The following is a 12,176-nucleotide window of genomic DNA, read 5'->3' on the forward strand; positions in this document are numbered from 1 at the left end:
CAGGTAGGATCTTAGTTTTCCGACCAGGGGTTGAACCCTCACCTCTTTGAGTGGAAGCAGTCTTTTTTTTTTTAACTTTTTATTTTGTATTGGGGTATGCCCGATTGACAAACACTTTTGTCGTAGTTTCAGGTGAACAGCGAAGGGACTCAGCCATACATAGACGTGTATCCATTCTCCCCCAAACCCCTCTCCCATCCAGGCTGCCACATAACATGGAGCAGCATTCCATGTGGAAGCACAGGGCCTTAACCACTGGACCATTAGGAAAGTCCTGACGAGTAGCTTCTAAGGATAATTTTTTCCTGCAAAATTTTGAGCTATAAAATCTCTGTAGCCTATGAAAAAGCAAATTGTGCCTGATAACTTGGGGACCTGCATAAAAGATAGTTACTGCTTCATATTGTTAAGAAGATACTATAAAAGCTTTTAGCCAAACTTGAATATATAAATTTTCAGGATATAAATAAAATAGATACCATTAGCTTGGTGACACAAAACTAAATTAAAAATTAAATATTAAATCAGATTCTTCATTTCCTCACATTTTACCTCGTCCCTCATATTTTATAAAACATTTTTCAGGTTCTTATATATCTTTTACAGTGGTTTACTATAGGTCATCTTTACTTAGATCAAAGTTTGAGATAACAACACTTCAATTTTGTTGTGTCTGACCACTTATGGAAAGACTGGCTGGTTGTTTTGTTTTTCATTTTATGGATGTGTTTTATGATCTCTGTGATGCAACCTAAGGTTTTGCTTTGATTGGGGGGGTGGGGGGTGGGCAGGGAGTCAATTTCTATAATTTGATAACGAACTTTTCTCTGGCAATTGAAAGTCAGAACCTGAACTTGATTTATTACCCATTTCAGTCCCCCAGGAACATTGTTTTCTCTGTTTTTCCCATGTGTGTCAGTTTCTGAGGTGCTGGACATACATCCTGGATATAGCTTAATTGAACAGAGCAGGATATAGTTAATTTATACATGACTTCAAAATCTTTATTCAGAATCTTTCTTGAAACAGGTCAGTCTTCATTTTAATATACTTTTCAAATTTAGCAGTGAAGATGATCTTAACTTTTTTTTTTTCATGCAGAAATTAGGTACTAATGACAGCTAGAATTTAATGACAGACTTGCCTTTTTGAATATGTGTACAAACCCAGCAGATTCTGTGGACATATAAAATCTATGATTTCTCTTACCCTTGTAGTTTTGTATACAATTTTAAAGGTTATACTTCATTTACAGTTATTACGAAATATTGGCTGTATTTCCCGTAGGTCTACATTTTCAATATTTAAAGGCATAGACCCAGAAAATAGCTATGCGTTTAGGGGGATCTATTTGGTCTCCTTTTTTTTTTTTTAAAAAAAAAACTAATTTAGTCAGATGAGATTTCTAGGAATCCAAAACTAAACTGCTTTTCTTCTGAGAAATGAGAATTTATACAAAATACCTCACTTTATTTTCAGGCATACAGGACATGTACAAAAGTAACAGTAAAAAGACTGGGTGTGCTGTCTTTGCTGAGCCGTTTTTGAAGGCAGGAAATGCTTCAGCATTGAAATTTGATCTTCGTACACAACTCAGCTCCACCATGTACTAGCTTTGTGACCTTAGACTAGTTTTACAAACTGAATCTCAGTTTCCTCATCTTTAAATCATAATTTAAAGATCCAAACATTAAATAGGATAATGAAGGGTCTCCCACCAGGTTTGTAGTCAATGCCATCTGTGGTTTTTACATGTGTAAACGTAAGCCGTCATGTCAGTAAGCTGTCAGGAAAAGGCAGCAATCTATGGGAAAAGAAACATTGTCTTTGATAACCCTATAGTCTGAAAGATCAGATTATACCATTCTGTATAAAATAGCCTTAAGGATTTTTATGTAAAAATACTTGAACTGAAAAATATAAGTCTAGAAAAATTGTTTATAATTTTCAGCTTGCTTGATTGCAGGTTTGCCAACTTGAATAGTGATATTTAAATACTGATCTGTTCTTGGGGACTTCCCTACTGGCTCAGTGTTTAAAACTCCACTCTTCCACTGCAGGGGACTTGGGTTCAATCCCTGGTCAGGGAATTAAGATTCTGCGTGTCACATGGAAAAGCTCCCCCGCCCCCACAAAAATTGACTCATTCTCTATTATTGGATAAATGAGCATCATGATAAAACTGAATCCTTAAAAAAAAAAAAAAAACTGAATCCTTTTACAGGCCCATCATTTGCTGTCTATTCTAAACCCCACCACCGAGTCGCACGATATCCTTGTATCTAGTAAGATCACCCATGTCTCTTGTGTTTTCAGTCTGAAAGCTTGGACCTTTACACGGACTGGAAAAACATGATCATTTCAAATTTTTGTTGTGAAAAGTTATTTTTAATAAAGTATATGTGATTTAGAGTCATAAAAGTATTGCCTTCCTCAAGAAATTAAATTCAGGTGTGAGTTTATATGAGCACATTTTTAGAAGTAAAGTATTTTTAGAAGTTTGGTGCAGTTTCTTAGATAAGAAGGAATTGTGACTGGACTTCTTACAGAACGGTGTTTTTATTTGAAATGATTTTTGTTCATGATTTCTCTCCCTGACTTTTCTAGAAACGATTGGAACAGCAGAAGCCTACAGTGATTGCAGCTTCTACTACTTCCCCAACAAACAGTACAACTAGTACCATCTCTCCAGCACAGAAAGTCATGGTGGCCCCCATAAGTGGCTCGGTTACAACTGGAACTAAAATGGTACTAACTACTAAAGTTGGATCTCCCGCTACAGTAACATTCCAGCAGAACAAGAACTTTCATCAAACATTTGCCACCTGGGTTAAGCAAGGCCAGTCAAATTCAGGTACACACCTGTGATTAAATAAAAGATTGCTTTCATTCAAGAAAAAGAAATTTCAGTCCTTTACCTACTGAAATGAAACTTTTCTTAAGAAAATTCTTTTTCTTCTGCAGCCCGTTGAGCAAACCAACTGTAACAGTAGGTTTGTTACAGATAATGTTCCTAATATTACATTAGCAAAACTCCTCTCTTACATTATTTCACTTTCAACATTTACATGGTTCACTTACTTTGAGTGGAGTGGAATGTTTTTCTTAAAAATACAAAAATGAGCCACATTTCATGCATTGGTGCCTTCCTAGAAGTCACTGCGTTGCTGGTTATTTTAAATCTGAAGCTTATCGAATGTCTTATACCCCATTAGCCACCAGCACAGCTGCCACATCTGCTACAACCATTGCCAGCACAGGTCAGACGTTCCAAATTACAGGCAATCCAGTCACTATGGCAGGAAAAGTAATTACCAAACTTCCACTTCCTGCAAACAGCAAGATTGTCGCTGTAAATGTGCCGGCAACACAAGGAGGTAAGGGACATGTGGAGAGTTTCAACTCACATTTGCCAGATCATGCTGTTGCCATTACTTTTCATTTCCTTTTCACTGATTTCAGTCTTCGGATCTCACATTTTATGTAGCCCACTAAAACCCCCCGCCACACCTAGTTTCTCCTCAGAAACCGAGCAGTACCTGAGGTGTTATTAAAGAAGCAGTTATTAATGACTTCTTCGTCTTTTTTTTAAGGCGTTGTTCAAGTACAGCAGAAAGTCCTGGGTATCATTCCATCGAGTACAGGTACAAGTCAGCAAACCTTTACTTCATTCCAGCCCAGGACAGCAACAGTCACCATTAGGCCCAATACCTCAGGCTCTGGAGGAACCACAACTGCTTCCCAAGTAAGAGTCCTTTACAGGTTTATTTGATGTTAACAACCACATTGGTTGGAGTTTTTAGAATGGCCTCCTCCGGGATTAATCCAGCTCCTAATTGTTCTTTGCCCTTTACTTTCTCTGTGACAAAGTATTGATTTTTTAAAAAATCTGTTAGTTATATTTCTAGTGAACTGTCCATTTTTAACATTTTGTTAATAGCACATTAGTACATTTATGAATCATAAAGATTGCTTTTCCAGGATTTTACAAAAATGTTTCTTAATTGAAAACAGTGGGGAACACTGGATCACCCAGGAGAACATTCAGTACAACTAAGAAGTAGAGTGAAAAATACTATCCACAACCCTGAAACTAGGCTATCAACTGATACGAATGCATATTAGATACATCATTTCTTTGACACTAGTATTATGAAAAAGGTTTAATGTTTTGCAGACTTGAGAATGTTCTAAACATAACACTGAAAGTAATATGCTCCATAGTCTTTCTTTTAAAGTATGAAAGAGCTTTTGGCTTCTGATCTTGCTCCTGTGTTCTCTGGGTTACAGATAAGGATCGGCGCTCAGGAAAAATAGGACTCCTCATTTTCCTATGAGCAACTGTGGTGGTTATAGAGCAAGCTTTCCTGGGTCTTGTTCTTTTCTTTTAGTCTGTAGGCTATTCTTGGTGTCAGTGATGAGGAATGTCGTATGATCTGATTTAAATTCTATTTTCTCCCCTCAAAGTTTTGTCTTTATTCTGATGTTTCATATAATTTAATATGTAATGTCCAAGAGTCTCTGTCATTTCTGTAGACATGTTTATCAATATAGAATGTTTAAAGATCTCTGTTCCTGAGTCCATCATGCTCTAGTCTTTTAAAAACATTTAATTCCTTGTCCTTTGTGTCATTTGTAGGTCATCACAGGGCCTCAGATCCGCCCTGGTATGACGGTGATTAGAACTCCACTCCAGCAGTCAACTCTAGGAAAGGCAATTATTCGGACACCTGTGATGGTGCAGCCAGGTATTCATCCACCCCAGCGTTATCATTTTACATCTAAATAGCCAGTGTAGGAAATCTATAATATTCTGTATTTGCCACTCCACATATTTCTGAATACCAATATGAATTAAGATTTCAAAGCATACTAAATTTCTGATATATCCTGATAGATTTTATTTCATTTCTGGCATTGTCAATAAGAGAAAAGCAGATTCAAGTATACTTGTTTAAAATGTTCTTAAAACCTCTATTTAATGGGATATATACATTGAAATCATTGGCGTAAAGAGAATGAGCAAAGAAATCAGTCTGTGTGGTAAAGGACAGATAAAATCAAAGAAATGGCTAAGAAGCATTTAAATGGGAAGCATGAGACAAAATTACAAAGGCAATCCCTGCCCTTTTTAATGTAAATGTTAAAGCTCAAATATTAAAAGTTGAAGCCAATAAAGACTGAGTGGAAAAACCTTTATGAGAATGTACCTAGAAGCAGATTACCACAAAAGGTTTTAAAAAAAAAAGACAGTTAAGGATACATGAAATAAAGGACAAAAAAAAAAGAAGGGGGAGAGAGAAGACATCAATAATCCTATTAATACTGAACAAAGTCAAATTCAAAATTAAAAAAAACAACAACTAGGACACAGAGGGTCATTTTATTTATTTTGGCTTAAAGCTAAAGATTGCAGTGAAGATGTAATGTTGTGTCTTTAAATAAGATGTCATTGAAGTATATAAAGCAAAAACTATTTGAAATCAAGGAAGGATTAGCAGAAGCATAATAGACCAGAACCAGACTGTATCAATTTTGTACCTTTAGGAATACACATTAGTTGCAAATACTTATGAGCTGTTCCTATGAAAATGGTCTTAAAATGAGCCATAGGTAAAACCTTGATGAATTTCAAAAAGTAGAATATGTATAGGCTACATTTTTTGTAGTGAATCTAGAAATTAATATTAAGGTATTATACTAATAACTTTTATTTGCTTGGAATTTAAAAACATATGTTTTCAAAAGTAACTTTTATGTTAAAGAAAATGTATCATCACAGATTATCAAATAGCAATTAAGCCAGGCTTCAAAGTTGAACTGAGAGGCAAATTCATTCATTCAACAAATATTTGAGCACCTACTCTAGGCAATTGAAACATGTTGGTGAACAAAACAGACTCAAAAACCCATATTAAATCTTAATCGGAAGTTAGAAAAATATATAAAACAAGTCTTAATGAAAATAGGAGGAAGTAAAATAAATACAAGTAATAATGATTATAAGGCAGAAAAGGCAAATATTAAACTCTTTCTTTTGCAAGTCTGATCTTGACAAAAGGAAACAAAATGCTAGTTTACTAAAAGTAGGAATGAGAAAGTGCCATAAAAATAGAATGAACTAAATCTTTTTGAATAACAAGGCATAATTATATACTATGTTTATAAATTCCTAGTCTTTTTAAAAAATTGTTTTGGCCATGCCACATGGTATGTGGGATCTTAGTCTCCTAACCAGGGATCGAACCCATGCCTTCCTGCGGTGGAAGCATTGGAAGCCACTGGACCACCAGGGAAGTCCCCTAAATTTCAAGTCTTAATGACTCATATCAAGGAAAGAGATTTGGGAAGTTGCCATACTATTACCTACAAAAAAGAATTCTAGACCTCATGGGTTTATAGGTAAAATTCTCTGAATTGGTTGGAAAACAATTTTCTTTCTTATAAGAAATAGTTTCAGGGCATAAGGGCAGGGGGTGGGATTGATTTTTTTTTTCCCATTCATTTTACAGATTTAGCATAATTCTAGTATAAAACATGGCTTGGTATTTTTTTGAAATAGCAATCCTCTAAGGCTTAAGCAAAATTTATCCCAGAGAAGAGAATATGCTTCATTATTTCAGTTAATACTACAATGACGATTGATGAAATTTACTATTTGTGTTTAAAAATAGCTATCAGGCAGATAAAGATAAAGAGCAGATAAAACTCACGTAAAGAAGAAGAAAAGTTTATAGATGATAAGTGATAATAGACTTGCATATGTGAATATATATGACTGTGTCTGGTGTGTTGTATGAAAAGCATGGTGGCCAGTGGGGCTGGGGGTGCCCAGTGAAGATTCTTTGGAGTTGTGGTCAGAGAGATGGAGGGAGAGTGGATGTGTGCTGTGTGTGTGTTTGTGTGTGAGTATGTGCAGGTCAGCATATCCCTGTGGTCAAAGAGATGGAGGGAGAGGGGATGTGTGCTCTGTGTGTGTGTGTGTGTGTGTGTGTGTCTGTCTGTCTGTCTGTCTGAGTCTGAGTGTGTGCTGGTCAGCGTATCCCTATTCCTACCACCACACTCGTTAACCTTTCCCGAGTGGATGTGTGCAGTGTGTGTGTGTGTGTGTGTGGATGTGTGCAGTGTGTGTGTGTGTGTGTGTGTGTGTGTGTCTGAGTGTCTGAGTCTGAGTCTGAGTCTGAGTGTGTGCTGGTCAGCATATCCCTATTCCTACCACCACACTCGTTAACCTTTCCCAAAGTCAAACATTCCCAAGATGGAGTAAAAAGTATTTTAAAATTTTTGAATTTGCATTTCAATGATCTAAAAATAAATTTAACATGTACATATGGGGGATCATCTGAATTACATCATAAACCAGTCAGTACCAACCCTTTTATCCATCTGTGTTTACGATGACATTGTATCAGTACGAGATGATGAAGTACCTTTTCATGAACTTTTCTTTGAACTTCAGTACAAGAACATAGTGTTGGGGTCCAGAAGTTCTTAAATTCAGGCACTTGTCTACATATACTATACTATTTTTCGATTCATCTTAATGAATCAATGGATGACAATATCCAGGAAAAGTTTAGAAGAAAGAGAAAAGAAAGAAAACTTATCCTGCCAATTTTTAAAGCATATTTTACAAGGTACCAGAATTCAGGAGCATGCTACCAAAGGAAGCTAGCCCAACTGAAGAAATGCAGGCACTGTGATGCTGTCATACTATTTCTGGTTGCTGGAATATGTTACTTCAGTGACAGGGCTGGCAAAAGTTCAATGAAATGAGTATCCAGTGGTGGGGGGACTATGAATGAGTATAACCTTTCTAAAATTCAATTTAGTATTGTGTGCATACTGTGAACACAGTCTCTTTGGGAGGAGTTCATTCTAAGGAAATAATTAGAGGCACAAAAAAATTTATAAGCAGGGATTTCACCATGGTGTTATTCAAAAAACGAAAAGGGGAAAGTGTTCTAAGGGTCAAATTAGATTTAATTTTATACATAATGCATAATATTAACCACCAAATCATTAAAAAATATACACAGAAATATATATGTAGACACAAAAGGACAAACAGGATGTGAACATAAAACTTCAGAAATATGATGTTATTTACTAATGAATTCAGACTTTGTAAGTATAAAACTAGCTACCAAATAATTACCGTTTGATTTTTTTTTCCAGTTTTATCAGGTTAAATGAGAAACAGTTTTTAAAGAAGATGATAGAGCCATTTCAATAAGACTTCATTCATTCTGTAGATAAGTTATTGAACAGTAAATATGAAAGCATTAGTTAAGCACATTACTTTAATATTGAGGATATAGGGGTCCTTGCCCTCTTGGTTCTCCCAAACTGTTTGGCAGATAGCTGTAAGAAAAGCTCATTTATAAATATAATTGGCCCAGAATATTACAGATTATATGTGTTTTGTTTAAAAATTACATTAGTTAATTATGTGTTGTTATTTTTAATTTGTATTCCTAAGGAAAGACTGCCTAATGGCATTTTTTACATATTCTCTTCAATCTTCCGTATTACCATTTTGGCTTTAGAACACAGGAAGAACATTGTTTGTTTGTTTGTTTGTTTTTAACTCTTCTACAGACGGCAGGAGTGGGAGAGAGGTTGTCAGTGAGCTGCGTGAAAACAGACCCATTGACAAGTGGGTGGGCCCTGCAGATGTGGGTATATGACTAAAGGCATCTGTCTGTCGGCATCCCATAAGTCTTTTTGAAAATTGAGAAAATACATTCTTGCGAAGTGTTGAAAGATAAATCTCAACTCAGAGTACCACTCAGGGCACAGAGACACTCTAATGTTTTGCTATTTGCATAGGTGCTCCTCAGCAGGTGGTGACACAGATCATCAGAGGGCAGCCTGTTTCCACTGCGATCTCTGCCCCTAGTACTGTTTCCTCCACACCTGCACAGAAGGGGTTAACTTCAGGACCATCCACCCCGAGTCTGCAGCCTTCAACCTCACAGCCGCCTCGTCCCCAGCAAGGACAGGTGAAACTGACCATGGCTCAGCTCACTCAGTTAACACAGGGCCACGTAAGTAGTGTGACTTCCCTTTTAACTTTAGAGTGATCTTACTTACATCTGCTGTAAGTTTTAAAACATGTGCTTATTTTCAGAGGTTTAAAAATGTACTTGTTTTAAGAAATGACTACTTCCTAGAGTCAAAGAAAAGTACTTTTTTAAAAAAATTTATTTATTTATTTTACTTTACAACATTGTATTGGTTTTGCCATACATAGACTTGAATCTGCCATGGGTGTACATGTGTTCCCCATCCTGAACCCCCCTCCCACCTCCCTCCCAGAAAAGTACTTTTTTTTTTTTTTTTGGTTATTTTTATTAGTTGGAGGCTAATTACTTACAGTATTATAGTGGTTTTTGTCATACATTGACATGAATCAGCCATGGATTTACATGTATTCCCCATCCTGATCCCCCCTCCCACCTCCCTCTCTACCCGCTCCCTTTGGGTCTTCCCAGTGCACCAGGCCCGAGCACTTGTCTCATGCATCCAACCTGGGCTGGTGATCTGTTTCACCCTAGATAATATACATGTTTCGATGCTGTTGTCTTGAAACATCCCTCCCTCACCTTCTCCCACAGAGTCCAAAAGTCTGTTCTGTACATCTGTGTCTCTTTTTCTGTTTTGCGTATAGGGTTATCATTACCATCTTTCTAAATTCCATATATATGTGTTAGTATTCTGTATTGGTCTTTATCTTTCTGGCTTACTTCACTCTGTATAATGGGCTCCAGTTTCATCCATCTAGAAAAGTACTTTTTAAAGGCAGGATGTGATACCCCTCAACTGTCCAGAGTCCTGAGATTGTGTGCTATAATAGCAAGGTATTTTATTAGTTAACTAATTTGCTTGGGAAAAATAAAATTTGAGTACATTAGGCTGTTTCCTGCAACACCCAGTATTACTATCAGTTCTATCAGTTCTTCAGTAGTAATCCATAGAGTGAGTGTGGTTGCCATCAAAATCCTGAGAGAGATGTTTTAAAGCTTGACAAGCTGATTTTTAAAAAATTTATATGGAAGTTCAAAAGATCCAGAGTAACTGTAATACTTTTGAAGAAAAGGAGGATTTGCCCTATGTAGTAACCTGATCGGAGAAGGCAATGGCACCCCACTCCAGTATTCTTGCCTGGAAAATCCTGTGGACGGAGGAGCCTGGTAGGCTGCAGTCTGTGGGGTCGCTAAGAGTCGGACACAACTGAGCGACTTCACTTTCCCTTTTCACTTTCATGCATTGGAGAAGGAAATGGCAACCCATTCCAGTGTTCTTGCCTGGAGAATCCCAGGGACGGGGGAGCCTCGTGGGCTGCCGTCTATGGGGTCACACAGAATCGGACACGACTGAAGCGACTTAGCAGCAGCAGCAGTAACCTGATATCAAGACTTTAAATTATAGTCCTTCACTAATTAATACAGTAAGGTTCAGACACAAGGATAGGTAGACCAGTCGGTACAGAACAGTAAAAGAGGACCCATATGTGTATGCGGACACTTGATATATGACCTGGATGGCAGTGTGAATCATTAAAAGGACAGACTTTTCAATAAAGGGTCCTGGCACAATTGAATATATATGGGAAACCATGAACTTGAACCACAACCTCAACTCATAAGCTCAGCTCCAGGAAGATTAAAGTCCTGGCTGTGAAAGATAAGACTGTAGTAAAGATAAGACTGTGAAAGATAAGTACTGAAGGTAGGAAAGGCTTTCTTAAAGACAGAAAATACTCACCATAAAGGAAAAGGTTTATAAATTAAACAAAATTAGAAGTAAGAACTTTAGTCCATCACACATAAAAGAGTGAAAAGAGTGAGGGGAAGGTATACATATAGCCAGCCAAGGATTGTTCTCCAGAAATGAAGAGTTATTACTACAGGTTAAGACGGAAAAAATCCAGATAACTTGGTAGAAAATAAGAATAGACACCCTTGATGAGAATAGAGGAACTCTTAAATGTCCACAAATCGAAAAAACTGCTGAACTTTGTTAATAATGAGGGAAATGTGTATTAAAACTATATATGAAGAGATTGGTATAAAGTAAAATGTCAGACAAAATCAAGAAATAGCAAAAACATGGAGTAGAATGAACTCTGATACACAACTGATAATAATGTAAATTGGTTTGGCCACCTTGGAAAACTCGGTACTTTCTAGCAAAGTTGAAGACACAGCATGCCCCGGGTCACAGTAGTTGCCCTCCTAGGTACGTTCTCTCGAAAAGTTCCTGTTCATCTGAGCGCCAGAATAATGGACATGAATGTATACAGCAGCCATCGATTAGATCAGTAAAGTGACGATGCCTTCCTACAACAACTGAAATGAGCAAACTCCCACAATGTAGAACTACACTGTTGAGCTAAATAAAGAAGCAAGTAACAAACAGACCTACATTATGATCTACTTGCCTAAGATTCAGAAACAGGCAAAACTAGCCACATTGTGGAGAGTTAGGGGGCTGCTGCATTGCCTTCCTGAAGGGGGCACCAAGGGGCGCGCTTCATACTCTTTGTAAATGGTACTCCTGAAGTCATGAGCCTGTGGCCCCATAGAGATCTGTACACACCTCAGTGGTCACAACACGATGAAATGCAGGTACTGTATCCGTGAAATTAGTGCTTCCCTCTAGGGCAAAAGGAAGGAGATTAAGATCAGAGCAGGTCACGTGCAGAGCTGCTTGGATACTGGCGATGATGACCTGAATGCTGGATTTATAGATCTTCACTTCATAATTATTCTTTAAACTATACTTTGTGTTTTATTTATGTAGTTTTGACTGTGCACACAAAAAGGATTTTAGAAAAGTAAGAGTGAATAAGGGGCTCATGAGTAAAAGTGCATGGAGCTGAATAAGTGAACTTTGTAGTATGAGTTTTGACTGTTGGAGATTTGGGATGGATTGGTTTTAGGTTTGCTTTCTAATTCTCCTTCTTGCTCCTGGTGGTTGAGGATTAATAAGTCCTGGACAGAAGTGGTAGTACATATGGAGCATTTAGATCCTGGTCCCCATTTTGGTGACAACTCAGACATTAGTGACCTTCCTCATGTGGTGTTTGCATTCCATGTGTAGAACCCTAAGCTTTCTATGCTTCAGCATACGCACACTCCATAGATCGTTTGGTACAAAGTGAAAAAACT

General features: G+C 37.2%; 1 protein-coding gene across 14 annotated transcripts in view; it reads left to right on the forward strand.

Moving 5' to 3' along the window:
* Positions 1–12,176, forward strand: part of BPTF (bromodomain PHD finger transcription factor) — a 137,733-nt gene that overhangs the window by 99,336 nt on the left and 26,221 nt on the right. For 8 of the 14 annotated variants that reach the window (XM_043464245.1, XM_043464250.1, XM_043464256.1 and 5 more), the window contains 5 exons: positions 2,608–2,854; positions 3,216–3,377; positions 3,594–3,745; positions 4,640–4,748; positions 8,833–9,050. In XM_043464245.1, coding sequence (XP_043320180.1) covers positions 2,608–2,854; positions 3,216–3,377; positions 3,594–3,745; positions 4,640–4,748; positions 8,833–9,050 — 888 coding nt within the window. The remainder of the gene's footprint in view (positions 1–2,607; positions 2,855–3,215; positions 3,378–3,593; positions 3,746–4,639; positions 4,749–8,832; positions 9,051–12,176) is intronic. The other 6 variants (XM_043464249.1, XM_043464253.1, XM_043464255.1 and 3 more) reach the window with 1 other exon arrangement.

Source organism: Cervus canadensis, chromosome 1 (genome assembly GCF_019320065.1).
Source record: "Cervus canadensis isolate Bull #8, Minnesota chromosome 1, ASM1932006v1, whole genome shotgun sequence".
Lineage (NCBI taxonomy): Eukaryota > Metazoa > Chordata > Mammalia > Artiodactyla > Cervidae > Cervus > Cervus canadensis.